The sequence below is a fragment of the Sarcophilus harrisii genome, chromosome 1 (assembly GCF_902635505.1).
Source record: "Sarcophilus harrisii chromosome 1, mSarHar1.11, whole genome shotgun sequence".
Taxonomy (NCBI): Eukaryota; Metazoa; Chordata; class Mammalia; order Dasyuromorphia; family Dasyuridae; genus Sarcophilus; species Sarcophilus harrisii.
This window is the reverse complement of record NC_045426.1, coordinates 234,371,011-234,389,771: the sequence shown is the minus strand read 5'-3', so window position 1 is coordinate 234,389,771 and position 18,761 is coordinate 234,371,011. Positions and strand designations below refer to the sequence as shown.

At 36.5% G+C, this 18,761-nt stretch overlaps 1 protein-coding gene across 1 annotated transcript in view; it reads right to left on the bottom strand.

The window, feature by feature from the left end:
• LVRN (laeverin) overlaps positions 1–14,284 on the bottom strand; it is a 45,677-nt gene extending 31,393 nt beyond the window's left edge. The window contains exons 1-3 of the mRNA XM_031938709.1: positions 12,522–14,284; positions 1,572–1,714; positions 729–868 (exon numbers count right to left, since the gene is read on the bottom strand). Coding sequence (XP_031794569.1) covers positions 729–868; positions 1,572–1,714; positions 12,522–13,849 — 1,611 coding nt within the window. The 5' untranslated portion in view covers positions 13,850–14,284. The remainder of the gene's footprint in view (positions 1–728; positions 869–1,571; positions 1,715–12,521) is intronic.
• Between the last annotated feature and the right edge of the window lie 4,477 nt (positions 14,285–18,761).

The window sequence follows — 18,761 nt, the reverse complement described above, 5'->3', positions numbered from 1 at the left end:
CATTATCCATATTGGTTTGTGCTTGTGTTTACTTTAGTAAATATTTTCTAACTACATTTTAATCTGGTTCCAGAGGCACTCTAGAGTTTTGCTGGCCCAAGTCCCATGGCCAATTTGATATTTCTGCTTTAGAATAGCATTAGCTCAGTTCCCTAAAGACCAAGATTTCTCCCAGTTTCAATTTTTTTTTTAATCTATGATCAATTTGTGGAAGACTCAGATGCTATTTTTGTCTTTATTTTTTGGTGAGGTGGGCTTAAGTGACTTGCCTAGGGTCACACAACTAGGGAGCATTAAGTGTCTGAAGCTAAGTCTGAACTCAGGTCCTCCTGACTTCAAAGCCAATGCTCCATCCACTGTGCCATTTGCTGCCCATTTGCAGGTTTTGGCATTCAGGGCATTAGTCAGTGTGACATTGTGTGGTGTGTGGTCAACACGTGTAATGAGCACAATGAGAGTTTATATTACTGTTGGTAGTGACCTGTAATTGAAGGATAGATGGTAGCTCTTTAATGTTCTTACTCCTTTCCTTAACATCTCAACCCCCCAAGCCAAAGGGCTTGGAAGGCCCAACCCAGGATTCCATACATGATGAAAGTTAGGAGGTACACAAGGGAAGAGGATGTTAGAAATAGACTGAGGGTATGTTGGTTGCTCTGAGTGTCAAGAAAGGCTTGACATATCTATAGTCAGTATGCATTGTCACTTACGTTGAGAAATATATTTACCTCTTTGCCCCTTTCCATTCCTTTGACATAATGGTAATCACACACAGCAAATGCAATTATATATGTTGACATGAGGGGAGTAGTTTCAAAGCTGGTAACAGTCCAGTTGAATCCATTTGCATCTTCTCTTTTAGATGTTGCTAAAGAAAATCATTTTTTTTTAGCATACTGGCAACATGAATCATAAAGTATATCAATCATGAGAGTAATTTCTCCTTTCTCACTTGCCCAAGTTAATATTTACAAGACTCTGGATTCAGGGCCTGGGTCAAAGATTCTCATTGATGATCCTCAGATCCACATACAACTCTGCTGTTTTATAGACTAGCCACTTTCTAATGGTGTTTGAAATAATTGTCAATGCCCAAAGAATATAGCTAAGTCAGAGCTGTCTTGGTATAAATCTAGTGCCTGTCTTTAAGCCCTAAACCAAGGTCTATTCCAAATCACAAAGGGGTATGGGAAATACAGTATACCTCTTCTCAAGTTCATGTAAAGCAGGACTAAAATCTGCCTATATCCATGGCATCAACGAAAACTGTGCTAAGGGGTACCCATCTATGTGGTTATCTACATTTTCCAGGTTCACCTGTGGATATCTCCAAAAAGTAGACAACTAAGTTGTACAACTGACTTATTTTTAAAATCTCATACATATATACTTACCTACCCACCACTTCATATCAATATTTGTTAATCCATCTTCAGTTTCATTTAGGTTTTGTTTAGTGGCTTACTGGATATGATGCCATGATGAGTTATAAGAAATGTATACTCCCTAAGGAAATGATCATAATGTTCTTGCAAATTAAGAAACCAGAATTATAAAGAAGCATTCCTTACCTATGGCTGGCATGTTGGAAAGAGCCACAAAAGTAGGATGGTGAACAATTGTAACATTGAAGGTTGCCTTCATAACTGGCTCATCGAAGCAGGGATAAATTGCCCTAGCAAATGTCGGTTCCAACTGAGAAGCAATCACAGCCCTGGAGTGAAATATATTGGTGGGAAATATTTATCTTCTACTCTCTGGGTTCAAATGGACAAGTACTAGTCATGGAATCCTGAGCAAGTTATGTTCCCCTCTCTGAGTCTCAGTTTCTTTATCCATAAAAGAGGATAATAAAAGTGCCTAATTTGAAGGGTTGTTGTGAGGATCAAATGAGAGAATAGATGCAATTTTTTATTCAAAACTTAAATTATTAAAACTTATTATAAAAATTATTATCTATTAAAATATATAAATCTAAGTTATTTTAAAAAATAAAAATTTAATTAAAATTTAGCTTTCATTATTATTATATATTATCAATATATAATTATGATTATTATCAGCAAATAAATTGGTGAGGAACTATATTTAGAGGATATTTATTTTTATCTTAGGAGTGGCTTTAGCATAGTAAAAAGTCACTGCCTTAAGAGTCAGAAGCCTTAGATTCTAATCTCAGGATCTGCCATTTAATAGCCATGTATCTTTGGGTAAGCCATAAAATCTCTCAGAGCCTAAATTGCCATATTTATAAAACTGGAACTAAAAACATTGAGGGCTATAGTTAGGATCAAATTGGATATCCTATAAACTCTAAAGTACTATTCACATATAAGGTATTATTGTCATTTTTCAGTCAAGGTTTGGGAGTGGGGACAGGAGAAATAAATTCTTCTTCCCTTTCCATCAGGCCCTTCCCTGCCAAGATGCACATCTATGCAGACATACTCCATCCTGAACCTTGTAATGTTCCTGTAAACACAGCCTAAAGAATAAACAAAGAAATCAATAAGTTACTCAAACAGACAATGTTACATTTTGTTACAATTTGTTACTCCAAGACTGACCATCCTGAACCTTGTAATGTTCCTGAAAACACAGCCTAAAGATTAAACAAAGGAACCAATAAGTTACTCTCAAAGACAATGTTACAATTTGTTACATGTAATAAGCATATTGGTCTTTTTAGTTTTATAATCTATAGAAACAAGCCAAAGTTCTTGATTTAGATGAAATAAACTTGAACTAGAGATGTGGCTTCCATGTGGCCCAAGTACAAAAAGCCACCACACGAGTCAGCAGCAATTCCCTCAGGCTTCTGACTAACAGACCATCGTAGCTGGCCAAAGCAGAGACAGGGAAACTGTGCTCACATGAATCAGTGTTGTAACCTTAATGAACATCTTTTCCATGCTATGACTAAATAAACATCCTTTTATTAGCCACTAGAGGGTTTATCAGTGTCTCATTTCAATTTTGAACTTAAAGCACTAGACTAACCTGCATTAGATCTGATTTGAACAATGGGCAGTAGAGTGCCAGACCTGGAATCAGGAAAATCTGAGTTCAAATCAGGCCTCAGACATATACTAGCTGTGTGATTCTAGACAAGTCACTTCACTCTGTTTCCCTCCATTTTCTCATCTAAAAAATGAGCTGGAGAAGGACATGGCAAACCTCTCTAGTATCTTTGCCACGAAAACCCCAAATGAGATCAAGAAGCATTGGACAGGACTGAAATGAGTGAACAACAAAAAGACAAATATAGGGCAAAGGTTGTCAATTGGATTTAGAATCTGAGAATTTTGAATTTTGGCTTGGTTACTTACTACCTATGGAACTTTAAGCAATTTATTTCAATTCTATAATAGAAAGGCCTTGGTTTTCTCCTTTATAAAATGAGACATTGTCTAGATTCCAATTAGTAACCTCTAAGATCCCTTTTAGATCTTAGTCCCATGAAATTCTGGAGAACTTAATGCAGAAAGTGCTCTCTCCCACATGTTTAGAATTACATCATCAAGTTCTCTCATTATAGTCTCCCTCCCCGCTATGGAAGCCAGAAAATCTGTCAGACTGAAAAGACTGTCAGAACTGGAAAGAATTAGAAGGCTCATCTAATCCAACAACAAAAATCCTTCAGGATCATTTTCCCACCACATAAAAATGAGTACAAATTAAGGTATAAGTGCAAATATGTTATGAACTCAGTTGTCTAAAGATCTTGTCTAGCAAGGGCTAAACAACATCACTGGCAAAGGAGTAAGTACAACTTTTCAGTAAGTAGTCAAAAAAATTTCCAACACCACACCCTAAAACAAAAATGCTTAATATAGCCAGATGTTTCACTTAGTGATGAGTTATGTTTGCTTATCATTTGTTTTCAAAAGATTTTGGACCTGATCCTTTGTTGAACAAACTCATGTCTCAGAGAATAATAATTAAAATACATAGCTTTTCTAAAGGTTTGCAAAGTTTTTTTTTTTTTTTTTAATATATTGTTTTGCCTAGACAATCGGCTGGGAGGTAGGAACTATTATCCTCATTTTACAATAGCAATTAAGGCCAAATCATTTACACATGGCTTTGTTGTTCAGTCTTTTTTTTTTAAAAAAAAGCTTTGTCTGACTCTTTGTGACTGCATTTCGGGTTTTCTTGGCAAAGATATTGGCATGGTTTGCTATTTCCTTCTCCATCTCATTTTACAGATGAGGAACTGAGACAAACAGGGATATATTACTTTACCAGGATCACACATGTAGTAAGGTCAGATTTGAACTCAAGAAGATGAGTCTTAGGGGCAGCTAGATGGTGTGCTGGGTAGAGTGCTGGCCCTGGAGTTAAGAGGACCTGAGTTCAAATGGAAAAAGAAGGAAGAGGAGGAGAAAGAGGAGGAGGAGAAAGAGGAAGAAGAAATAAATCTTCCTGACTTCAGGCCAAGAATCTATCCACTGTGCCACCTAGCCAATCTTACATATGGCAATACAGGTAATACATGTCCCAGCAGCTTGACTCCAAGTATAGCACTTTTTCTTCTGTGCTACTTAATTGCCTCAACCACTTAAAATGTATATACTATATTAAGAGGTAACATGACATATTGAATAAAGCATTGGACTTGTAGTCAGGATGATTTGATTTCTAATCCCACATATTTACTATCTTTGTGCCAATGCTCAAATCACTTGACCCTCCATTTCATTATCTATAAAATTGTGATAATGATACTAATAGTAACTATTTCACAGTATTGTTATAAGGCTCAAATGAAATCATGTGTGTAAGGCATTTTAAGCATGATACAAATAATGGCTATACATTACCACCATAGTATAATTTGGTGATAAGGATATGGAAAAGTGCTTCAGCAGAGTTCATTCAACTCATCTGGATTATGCAAAATTTATTCCTAATATTATCCAGATTCTCTCTAAGGGTATATCCAAATTGATAGACCAAAGTAAAATCTTAAGTACATCAAAACTTCTGACACAGACTACATGACCTTGGAATCAATATTTCATGGCTTTATTTTCCTAATATTAAAAATGACAAGACTGGACTATCTGATCTCTGAGGTTTCTTCCATTCCTAACATTCTGTAACTCAGTAATTCTATATCTATGCTCACTCTATTTCTACCCTTAGTAATCTCAGATTTTAATCACAATTTTCTAAATTTTTCTTGTTTCCAAAGAAAAGAATCATAATTTTTAGTCTATTATCATTAGTTTAATAGTGGTAGAAGAATGTTGTGAATGGGGTTAACTGCTCTTCTTTGTATTTTCCCTACCCCTTTTACTGATTCTTGACTATATGGGTTTCTTAGTATAAACATTCCTTCTTTACTCTAGGAAATTGTATCAAAGAATCTATTTCTCTCTGTCTCTCTCTCCTCCCCCCGCCCTCTTTCTCCTTTACCCTCCTTTCTCTCTTCTCTCTATCTCTTTAATCTCTGTGTCTCTCTATTTCCCTCTCTCTCTCTCTCTCTCTGTCTGTCTGTCTGTCTTTGCTTGTCTCTGTCCATCTGTCTCTTTGTTTGTCTATCTCTCTATCTCTGTCACTGTCTGCACCTCTGTCTCTCTCTGTTTCTGTCTCTCTGCTCTGTCTGTCTTTATTTGTCTGTCTCTGTCTCTCCCTTCTCCTCTCCAAGATCCAAGACCCCAGTTAGATAACAGTGGTCTGGAAAACACATCAATATTAGATCTATCTGTTTCTCTGCTTCCCTCAATAATCTCTTCTCAACTTAAAACTTGTAAGCACATCCACACTAATAAAGGTTTGTGGTTAGTGCTGTTTATATCTATAAAATATCTAAAATAAAGAAAGGTTCTCTGAGACAACCCAAGATAGAAAAGATGATATAAGATTACCACCTCAGAATTTGTAGACCAAGAGAGTTTAAACCACACTGCATATATCCCAATACTCATTATGCCTAGTGTTAATAAGCCTCATTGAGGCTAATTAACACTGAGATAAATTATGTAAACTGGATGCTAGGTTGCAGAGGAATGATGGAGAAAGGAATATACACATCTTAACACTACTAGGAGAAAGGCTGGGGGAATCATCCCAAGTAAAGGTTAAAAAAAAAGATCTTGGAAGCATCTATTGGGTGCCAGTTGGGTATGGCTGAGAAGTCTCTAGTAACAAAAGAGTTAAAGATGTACTGATTGGCCTCTAGATATGTTGGCTATAATAGTCTCTTTAAAGAAGAAAAAAATCAAACTGGTCATCTCTTTGTATTTTATATAATTCATTCCATCTCTTATCTCAGCACATTTACATAGGTCATCCTTCCTGTCTAGAATGTTCTCCCTCTCTACTTGCACCTCTCTTTCACCAGGTTCAGCTCAAATACTACTTTTTACTTGAAGCCCTTCTTGATTCCCTCAACTACTAGTGTCCTTCTTCCCAAAACACCTTCTATTTAGCAAATTTATGTGTATACCCATATTACATATATATATATATATATATATATATATACATACATACAAACAAAAATAATTATATATATGTTTGTATGTATATACTCACATATGTATTTCTATAAAATATGTGTCATACATGCAGTGTGTGTGCATACACAAATAAATATAAAAATTTCCTTCATTAGAATGTAAACTCTTTCTGAATAGGGATTATTTCACTGTTTGTATCTCTAGCATCTAACACATTGCTTGGTACATAATAGATACTTAATAGTGCTAGCTGATTGATCATAACTTTTTAATGACTTCATAAAATTTGAAATTAATCCAATCTAACTAGTCTGTGCCCCCACCAATGGAAAGGAGGAGGAACAGGTATCCAAAAACAACTAGAATGACTAACAGATAACCTAAATGCAAATACACACACACACACACACACACACACACACACACACACCAGGCGAACTCTTCTAATCCCTGTGTGCATCCTAAGCTAGAAGTCAAAACTTGTCAGTGACTGTGCATTTGCAAAAAAGTTTTCCTGCCCTCCTGAATATAAAATTATTCTATTTGATGGCAGTTACTCACAGATCCTAGCCTATATTTCTGTATAACAACATACAATCACCTTATGCTACTATGTCTTTAGGAAAAGAGTAAAAATTAGATTGCTGATAGAATTTACTGACAAATCTATCTTTGCACTTTTTGAGTATACCATGGATAATGGCTTCCATATTATCAAACCCTGTAGTTAAATTTAAATAGTATAAAGTTATATTTCTATTACCTTAAATTCAGAACTAGACTTATTTATTCAACATAAAGTAAATCTAAAAATAGTTTAAGACAAAATACCTGAACAGAAAAAAAATTACAATTGATGCTATTATTCAGTTTAGGAAGAGATGTAACTACAATTCAGATTTTCTAAAACAAAAGGAAGACAAGTTATCTTCACTGAGGAGTTTAAAGGTTTCCATCTACAAATTCTCCCATCCATGTAGGATACAAAGAAAGGGCGTAGTCCTGCTTTCTACTCATTATTAATTTTAGTAATACTTATTAATTCTTCAGCATTTTAGATTTCTATCTATCTGACTAGGTCCCAATTAATGCAAATAATGAACTTCTCTGAAATGGTTACATTATTTGAATTCATATGAAATATTTCCAATGGGCTGAAACTAATCATCATGTTTTGCATGATTATAAATAACTTCAAAGAGTGCAAACTTGAATATATGCAACTGCTACAGGGACTTCATTATTTTTCTAACCAGATCTTAATGTATATTAGTTCCTGAACATGGGAACAAAAGCAAGTCTGATCTGTTTCCTTATCAAATGTTGATACCATGGAACAGACTGGAAAGATCCTCAGTTTCTTTCTTTTCTCCTGTGCAGCTTGAGTATATATTAAAGATGAAAAGTCACTCACATTCCACATGCTAAGTATACTGTAGGAGTATGATTGATCACTGTTCTAGTCAGGTGAACCCACCTAGGAAACATTTTTAGGAAGAGCTCTTCTTATTTTCTGTCTCTTGCAAAATTGGAAAGATTAATGGATCTGAAGGTCTGAAGATCTGTCTAATAATCCTGTCTAAGTAAATTATAGGGTCTCAACTTCTTCACAAAGACTATATTATAATCCCAGAGGCATCTGGCAGCCACTGAAGCTTCTTGAAGAAGGGAATGACATGGTCACACCTGTACTTTAGGAATTGCAATTTGGCAGCTGATGAAGATGGATCTGGGAGGGAAAGGACCAATTAGGATGTTTCTAGTCAAAATGCAAGGAGGAAGATATGGCCATAGGTCATAGACTTAAAACTGGAATCAACCTCAAAGACCATCTAGTTCAAACATCTCATGTTATAGATAAGGAAATTGAGGCCCAGGGAAGTAAACTAATTTTCCAATGTCCCAAATAATAAGAATCAGAGATAATATTTGAATGGAAGACTTTTGACTTCAAAACCAGCATTCTTTCTACCAAAAAGTATGAGTTCAGTAGGCATAAAGAGAAGGGGATAAATCTTAACATTTGATTGGAGGGGACTTAGCAACTGATTGGAGGGGAGAGGTAGTGGTGGTGAAGTTGAAAATGACTTCTAAAACTGTAACCTGGGTGATTAGAAGAATGATATAAATGGGGATGTTAGAATATTGGGTTTATAGAGAAAATGAATTCTCATTTGACCTGTTGGTGCCAAAAGAATATCCAGGTGGAGCTGTCCAGCAAACAAGGAAAAGTTGAGGGTTAAATATAGAGATTTGAGTCATCTGAACAGAATATCTGAAATCCAAAAAAAGTGATAAAATTTCCAAGAATATATATAGAAAAAAAAAAGCCCAGAAGAGAGTCCTGGGATACACTCATATATATGGGACAGAATATGGATGAGATTGGTGAGCCTGTAAAAAAGAGCAAAAAACATCCAACATAAATAATTACAATAGGAAAATATTATGAAAAACCTGGATAAACTATATAGAAGAAGGAAGTATTGGACTGTGTCAATGATACTGAGAGTTCAAAAAAGATGACATTTAACAAATTAATAGAACTTGGAAGAAGTGTTTAGTTAGAATTGCAAGGACAGAAGCTAGATTTCAGGGAGTTGCTTTTGATAACTATTACATACTTAGCCCTTAATAAATTAAAGGCTATAATTTAGAAAGAATAGTTTTTGAAAGTACTGTGCATATACAGTGTTTAGTGGAGTTTTTGCAATCTTTGACAATAATACTTTGCAAATAGTACTTCTAGGTTTAGCAGAGCTTTAAAAGTGCAGTTAAATGGCAACTAAGAAATCTGGATTTGAAGCTAGAAGACTTGGGCGCAGATTCAGATTCTTTTGATTAACTGCCAAGGTCACTCAGTTTGTAGTAAATTTCTGGGTTTCTACTTCCTCATTAATAAAATGAGGGAACTGGAATAGATAAAATTGGGAGTCTCATTTGACTCAATATGCAATCTGTAATCAGACTCCCAAATTTATTCTCTTAAGGACCAAAACTTGCAAATATTCCATGAATTAAAAATTTTGAAACAGAAAAGAACTTTAGTCTAAACTCCTCACCTTAGACATGAGGAAATTGAATATTTGAAGAAGTGAAATGACTAATTGTAAACCTAATGAGTACCATCTAACATCCTTGAAACTAAAAAACACAAAGTAGTGGGTATTTTTTTCCCACAATGTTGTACAATATTTTTGGGCTATATAAAATTTAATAAGACAACAGGTACAATAGACTGCCTATTGAATTTGCAATTGGTAAATAAGAGAATAGAGTCTATGCTCAGACACTTAATTGGACAAGTTACTTCACCTATCAAATCAATCAATCAATAAACATTTATTAAACATCTATGAGCCAGGCACTGTGCTAACCATTGGGGATACACAAAGAGACAAAAGATAATTTCTGCTTTTAAGGAGCCTATAATCAGAGTGAAGAGGCAATATGCATACAAACATATGTACAATAAGCTACATATAGGAGTTGAATCTCAGATCCTCATTTTCCTGAAAGGAGATGTTTCCTGAACTTGAGATCCCCTTTCTGAAAGCCAATAGAAGTATGAAGTTATTTCTCTGTTCTTACTTTCCTCATTTATAAAATGAAAATCTCAGATTAGATAATCTCAAAGGTCACTTCTAGCTCAAAACTTTAGTTTCTAAGATAGATGAGCAGAAAAAGACATGGTAAAAGAAAATGTGATAGAAATTAAGTGCAAAGATAGTCTTTTTTCCATATATAAAAAGTTGTATTCTGCACTAATTACAACTTTTTTTTTTTTTTTTTGCATTTCAATAGTTTTATTGAAAGGTCATTTTCTTAGTACCAGAACATAATGGTACTTTGTTAGGTTACTTCAGCCAACTTTAGTTTGCATTGATGAATTAGAAAGGAAATTCTTCAATGAATCATGTGTTTAGGAGTAACTGAAGAGTGCATCTGCAAAATGCTTTACAAAATGAAGCATAAGACATGAGACATACTGTGTGTTTCTTTGGTTTCTTTTTAAAGGTTTTTTCCCCCCCAGTTTTGATTTTTCCACAACATGATGTCAAAGGGAAATTGAAACTAGTTATAGCTATTGTGGAAGTTGTTATATATTGCACTGATTATATGCTTTCCCAACCCTATATATATATATATATATGTTAACTTAGTTTCATTAACCTACAACTAGCCTTAAATGCTCCAACTACCACATAATTTGTCTATTAAATTGCTACTTATTTGAATCTGGATAGACAACTCACTTTAGTCTAAGTTGAACTGTTACAGGAGCATTATAACTATAGCATACCACTTATGTATTGCTTCTAAAAACAAAGCTCTATACTAACAATTCAGCTTTATACCAACAATAATCCTTATTTAAGAGTTCTGGAGTGTTAGTGTTAGCATATATTGCTTTGGAAGGGCTCAGCTGAAGTTTCAGATTGGTAGACTATGAGAGTTGTTTTTATACTAAATTTTTTTTCCTTAGGGGCTAGATATACTAACTACAACTTTCAAGGCAGCCTCATGCCCATCAAAAATTCATTCAGATTCAGAAACTCGTGCCAAAAAAATTTTTGAGAACCTTAATACAATGAGAAGGAAAATACAGTCATGACTGTAATAACGAAAAGGTATGTGTTGTGAACCCAAGATAAAAGACCAGATTTAATTAGTTAGGAGACTAGAAATGTCAAAGACAGGAAGCAATTCAATGGATATTGTGATTTTCTTTCCCACAAGAGGTATCTGAGAACACTTTGATAACAAAAGGGAAAATACATGCCATTGTGCACACCAGGACTTCTTAAACTTTTCCCACTCCTGACTCCTTTTCATCCAAGAAATTTTTAGGAGACCCCAGTTGTGTAGGTATATAAAATAAGCATACAAATAAAATATTCACTGATAATAGATCATGATTTCATGACCCCCACATTCAGTTAAATGACCCTATATAGGGTAGCAACCCACAGTTTAAGTTTAATATGAATCACAAAAGCTAAACTTTTGAATAAGGAAGTTAGAGGTCATGTGTGAAAGGGGGAAAATATTTATTTAGCATTTGGTAGATAGATAGATAGAGATATGGATATATAGATATGTAAATTGTATCCCCAAAGGTTTGTATAGTTGTAAGAAGATGACATAATTGATCTGGGAGATAAATGGGAGACAAATAAATGCTTTTTAGAAATATATGAAAGTAAAAATTCAAAGAATATCCTCTTGCTATAACTATTCATTTCTAAAGGAAAAAGCTTGTTGGGTCAGAAAATTAGAGAGAGAAGTAAAGTATAGTTATGGGCTGAAAGAAGTAGATAACAAATTGTAAAGTTTTAGCACTCTACCTGTGCCCTAAGAGTAGAATGGAGAAGTTGATGTAAAAGGGAAGGGATTTAACTGAGGAACCTCGGGAAGGGAAAATGATTTTGCTGAAAGAGAAAAACTTACCATACAAGATTAAATTAGTTAAGAACCACACTCTATAAAGGACAGTTATGAGAAGGAAGTGGACAGGGAGACAAAAAGGAACTAGACAAACTGTATTCTTTTGGAAAATGTAAAGGCTTTATCAAAGGTGAGAAAGTAGTAATCCTGCTCGAAGGGCATGGGGAGAGATGATTTAGCACAGTGTCTGGCATACAGTTAACTTAATTAATGTTTATTGCTTGATTGATTTGATAAATGAAGTGACTCGTCCAATTAAGTGTCTAAGCCTAGACTCTATCTTCTTACTTACCAATTGCAAACTCAGTAGTTCAATTGCAATCTATTGTTCTGACTGGATTTGTCCTAACTCTGAAAAGAATAGGAGGAACTTCAGCTCTTGCACAGGGGAACAGGAAAGAAAAACTGAGGAAGAGGACCCAATGCGGCTAATCCTCCAATACTGACTATATTAAGATGAATAAAGTGAAGGAAAACTCTTGTGGGTGAAAGTAGAGGAAGATGAGAAAAGGGCATTGGAAAAGGGAAAAAATAAAGTAGATAGTTAAAGAACCAGGAATAGTAAAGAGAGGCTGAGGATAAGGAAAGACAAACACTATCCCTTACTTGGTGTTTTTCTGATCGGAATACAAGGTGCGAAAAAGCCCGTTCTTGTGGTTCTGGTTCACTGAGCCAGAGAAGTCAAATTGCAGCATGTAATGATGGCCAGACTTGAGGGTTTCTCTCAGCTCTATCACCAGGTACTCCATCTCCGGGTACATCCACGTGTTATTTACGGCCATCCGGTCCACTGGCCGCTGCTTCTTGTGCGCCCCGGGACCCTCTGACAAGGGACCCAGCACCGCAGTATCCTCGTAGTCTAGGCCGAGGCTGTGGACCAGCACCCTAGTAGTCGGGGAGACGCATTTCACAGTGATATTGAGCCTCCCACTGAAGAATTTCGAGGACTCCTCAATGATTTCGGGACGCAGGTAAACCCAGAGCTCCAGGTCGTAGTGCAAGGGCACCACATCGGAGGGCAGGCGCGGATGCTTCCACGGTTCAGAGGTGGGCTGGGGCTGGGGCTGGGGCTGGGGCTGGGGCTGGGGCTGAGGAGTAGACTGGGTCCGGTGGTCCCGAGGTTTGGAGGTGAACAGCCCCCGGGGCCGGGAGCTGAACAGGTTCGGGTGAGTCCAGGGCTTGGAGGTGGACAGGCTTGAGGAGGTCCGGGGCTCGGAGGTGGATAGGATTGGGTCATCCAGGGACGCGGAAGTGGACAGTCTCTGGTGGTCCCGAGGCCCACCGGTGAGAGAACGCGAGTAGTCCCTAGACCAGGAAGGTTGCGGGGTGCTGTGCCGGGTCACGGGGGAGTGTGTGATGCTAGCCTTTTGCTCTTCTCCGACTTGGAGCTTGTATGCCACCGGACGATTAGCTGGTGTTCTGGTCACTGTCCCGGACTTCGATGACAGCGGTGATGTCTGACTACAACGGACATAAAAGGTACCCAAAATCCCCACTGCCAGCAGCAGCGCACCCAGCAACAGCACCATAAAGCCTACCACCTTACGGCTCAGGTAGAAGCCGGAGCTAGACAAGCGTCCCATGCTTCCGACTGAATATCTAGTGACCCCCATGTCACTGATGGAGTTTTCAAGAAGGTGAGAAGAGCCGAACCTAAAACCTGGGGAAATCCTCTGAACGCCCACTGCCCCACCTCCGCTGGGCGTTCCCCCCCGCCCCTTCCCACCTATCCTTTCTAATCCACCACCCCACCTTTTCTTTCTTTCTTTTTTTCCCCCCTTCCTATATGCTAGAAGCGTACGAGAGATGAAGAGGGAACGAAGCGCTAATCTAGTCTGTCTGGGTAGCGAAAGGGAACAGAGCAGGAGGAAAGTAGCTGCTTGCCCACTGACCAGATCCAAGTTCTTGCCTAGTTCTCCCATCTCTGGCCTCATTCTAGGGAAGAGGAGGCAGGAGCGAAGCACCAGAGGCGGGGCTGACGACTTGTTCTACCTCCTCTGACCTAGCCTAACTGGAGAAGGAAAGGCAGCAAGATGAGAGTGCCAGGTGCGGGGTGGGGATGTAGAGGGGAATGGGAAGAAAGCGCTTAGTAGAGGAAGGGGAATGGAATCTGATAATAGAGAATAAATCCTTTTTAATTTAACACTGGCTTGAGATGCCGTAGTAAAGAGGGGTGCTGACATGGGTAAGTTTTCCTGGCTGTCCATTTTCTATCTAGACCTCGCATTTTTCCTCAAGCTCCGAGTTTGGTGGGTAAAACACCTAGCTACCAGATGTTACCTTCCTTCCTCTGAATCTTCGCAAACTTTTTTCATCTCTGTTTTTACGGATAGCTCTGCCTTCTACGGAGTGACCTCAGGGATATACAAAGATGAGGCGCACAATATGAAAAAAAAAAAAAAAAAAAAAAAAAAAAAAGACCAATTCGCCAGGCAGCTGAGCCTGTCTGAAGATTCAATCTTCAACTTTGTTTAGAAATATGGTTTCTATCTCCGATAGGGATGTATTTTTGCCTAGAGGAGGAGGTTCAGTAGGGTTCAAGTATTTGAGGTTTAGAACAGAAAGAGACTTTTTTTCTCACGATTAATAATAATTCGGAAAACGAGTTGCCACATGCAAAACTAAATTATCAATTTCTATGAGAATATAGAGAGATGTTGAACCTGTGATTTCATGAATATAGAATACTCCCAAGATGAGGAAACACCTTCTAAACTTCTCCTATTAGAGAGTTAAGATAAAAAGATTGAGACGTTAAGAGATCTGACCAGTCACACAACTAGTAAATGCTAGAGGCTAGCATTGTATCAGCTATGACTCACTGACTCTTTTCTCTCTACCTCTCAGTCTTTATCTCTATCTCTGTCTCATATCTGTGTCTCTTTCTCCCTCTCCCTCCCTCCTTCCTTCCCTCTCTTCTCCCTCCTTCCATCCCTCTCTCCCTCCCTCCCCTCCTTTGTGTGTGTGTGTGTGTGTGTGTGTGTGTGTGTGTGTGTACAGGATGAAATACAGGTGATAAAATGGAGAAATGAGACAAACAGGAATAAGAAGGTGTCATGGTACCATATAAGGAATTGTGTGGTAAAAGTAAATAAGTGAAATGCCATGTATATAAAGGCTTTCCCACATTTGGTCTCTTTCCTGAGCTCCCTAGTAAATAAAATAAAATAAAAATAAAAATAAAAAAGAAGTCTTCCCTCAGTCCAGAGGTCCTAAAATCTTCCTGGAGAATAATTCCTCCCACCTATGTCAATAAATCAAGAGGCAAAACTAGAAGATAGTTTAATTCACATCAGGGAATGGATAGTTGTCAGGTAGTTAACAATTCTACAGATATATAAAGGGATTATTAGAGTTTCCCAAAGTTTTAAGGCAGGTGGCAAAGGGAGATTGTCAGCCACTTTTCATATTTGGGAGGTTGAGTTAAAAAAAAAATAAACAGGATGCTATGCAATTTCAGGAGACAGTGTTAACTTTGGAATAACCTTGGTGTCATCCAAGATCTGATTTCTTCTGGTAAGGGTGATCCCCTGTAGTTTATCTCATCAGACTGTCTTGGTGGAGGTAAGAGGTCTCTAGTTAATCTCAGCAAAATATTTTGGAGAGATGGATTAGAGGCTTCCTTTTAAGATAGAAAATGTACAACACTGCAGGCTATATTTCTTTGACTTCAAAGGCTGCTATTTCTAGGGACATATTTTCCCCAAAACTCATAGCAAGCAGGTTTTGTACATTTCTTCTACTATTACCTTCTTTGATATTCCATTAGAAGCATGATCAAATCTGAACTTTCCAGTTTATAAATTCACAATGCAATAAGTCAGTTTGTACAGCAAGATAGGAAATGATCCAAAGGATCTTATGATGGTGATGAAACAAAAATGTGGAGAACAAATCATACAAAGTCTAGAATATTACCTATAATAAATATATATACCTATATTAAATTATCTGTAACAAAATATCAATAAATCAATTATGTTGCAACTTTTAAATTGGAAGAAAATATTTGAAAGCCAACCACACCTATCTTAGCTTACTGACATATAAACTCTCTTAAACTTTCTATAATATTTTACTAGACATTTGGCTTTTCTTCTGGCTTCCTCTAGATATTTTGATAATTGGCAAAGAACTTTTTATTGTCTCAACTTGGGTGAAAATTATGTTTAATATATACCTGCCCTTTTTGGAATCAAAGTTCTGACAGACTTTCCCATGCTTGCATTGTAAATAGGTTTCCAACTATAATAAACAAAATATCTTACAAAGAACTCCCCTGACTCACTGATGAATGCAGGAAAGATTTATTTTACATTCTTGCAAGAATGAGTGCCTAGGTGTGTAGAAACACCTTTGAAATTCCAAAGGCAGCATGAGGCACACAAGGCCCTCATTATACCATCAGGTCCTGTTCCCAAGGAGCTTACATTTTAGAAGGAGGGAGGTAACAGAGAGGGTTAAGGGCAAAGAACAAATGATTCTTTTCACGTCTCAAGCTACTACCTCTGATTACAAAAGTCAGTCCCTGCCCCCAAGAAGCTTACATTTTTGGGGGAGAAGATAAACTCCACCCCTGATTATTCTATGATGTCCTTGTGGGTTTCAGTTTTCTAATTTAAGTTTCATTTCTCCAATTTGATTTTCATAACTGTGGAAATCAAAATGCCCATCCATTTTACACAATCTCCCCTCTTTTTTCTTTTTAATAATTTGATTTCCTTATCTTTTTCTAACCCCTCATATTTGGCTAATTTTTACATCTCACTTATAAAATTCTATTCATCCCTGCACAGATCTCCTTATACAAGATGGATAATTAATCCCTGAATTCTCTACTAATTATTCTTATACGGCTGTTAGGAGTAAAATTTCCATTTGTAACACATGTTCCTCCTCTTCCTGTCAATTACCTTTCTAGAGACATTTTATTTCCCCATGCCATTCTGCTAGTGGTATCTAATTATCTAAGTATTCTGCTATTCCCTTCCCTGCTTTTTTGGTGTAACTTATCCAATAATATTTACTTATCAGAGTAGGAATGATCTAACTAGATTTTTAATATTGAATTCATCAATTACTACCCTTGACTTAATTCTTCCTGATTCAGTCGTTATTACTTCATCAAATATCAAGATAAAAAGAATAGCCGATTGGATGGGTGCACAGGTCCCCATTCAGTTCTCAGGCAAAGCAGGCTTGAGAGTGTTACGTCTACAATACTATCCAAAGTTTGCTTGGGTCTGCTTATCCTTGAGAAATTGCCAGAGCTATCTTCAGTACATGCTACTACAATTCCTAGATTTTATTTAAGTTATTTTATTTTACTTAAGTTATATTAACCCAAATCTATATTGGCTAGTAGCTTTTCAATATAAATTATTCAAAAGGAAACACTATATACAGTATACAACACTATGCAAACAATGTTATTCCTACATTAGCAGCAAATTTAAAGGTGACTTTCCCATTGATGTAACAAAATATTCCATAAGTTACATCCCTCTAAGAAAATTTGAGTACACGAAAATCCTCTTCTTTAAGCCATATGAAAGATTTCAGCTTCAGTTTTAATAAAATAACAGGTCCCATAGACAATTGTATCAATTGTTTTTATATTTGTATAAGATCCTTTAAAGATTTTGTTTCATACAGACATATACCTCTACTGACAGATAAATGACCAGGCCAAATTACTCATTTATCTAATTATAAGATACAATAACTACATATTTTCAGATCAAATCCAGCAAGATATTGCATACTTGAACTGTGCTTTTGGCTATTATTGACCACTTACTCTGATTATAGAAATTTGCTGTAAGAAGTAGGGGCCTGATTATGATAGCTAACAATCCTACTTTATAGCCAACTCAGGAATTTGTTTGAATAACTTAATGGTATTTTTCTCAAATGGTGGGTTATTAACCCACCAATTTAAATAATCATTCCCAAATTCAGAACTCAAAGTTATAAATATATATATTATATATATAAATATATATGTATGTGTATGTGTATATATATATATATATATATATGTTATAATCATGACATTTCATCTTGATAGCAAGTTTCACTAATCAGAGGTTTTTAGATTCTAATCCTATGTGCCTGCAGAACACAGCCAAAAATAGATGCAGGATTGCCAGGTTAAAATCCTGTTCTAGGTATTTCAAGAAAGTACATTTGCTATCATATTCATTAAACAATGAGACCATGATGCACTTAATAAATATTAGATAATTTGCTGAATGAGTTTTGAAATAAGCATTTTCAGAGAATTTGCAGTTGACCAGAAATAAACAAACTTCTCTTATAAGTTCCTTGCATTGCTAAGAATAGAACCTTTGATATAGCATCACAAATGACTTTGCAAAACAACCACAAACTTGAAAAATAAAAACAAATATTCAATCATTAACCACTGTGTAAACTTAAACTATTGCTTCAAACAATAGAAGCAAAATCAAAGAAACTTCATTTAAAGAGATTGGGGGGTGTGGCCAACGGAAGAAGGGAAAGGTGAGCTCCAGGAAGTGGGTTTGTTTTCTAACTTCTAAAGAGCAACCACACCTAGTGAGAGAAGAAGAGTGGACTAAGCCTTCACCTTCCCAAACCAACAGATGATGCAAATAACTAGCATACAGTTTTCAATCCTAAATTTCAGATTAATTACCAAAAATCCCAATCAAAAACCTTCAAAAATCTAAAGGTGATGAGACTGGAACTCTATATCCAGAACCAAGTTTTTTCCAAACCCAGCAAATTCACAAACCAGGAGAATGGACCCTAGAGCACAGGCTGAGTCCACCTCCCCTGCCAATCCAACCCCACATTAGAGTC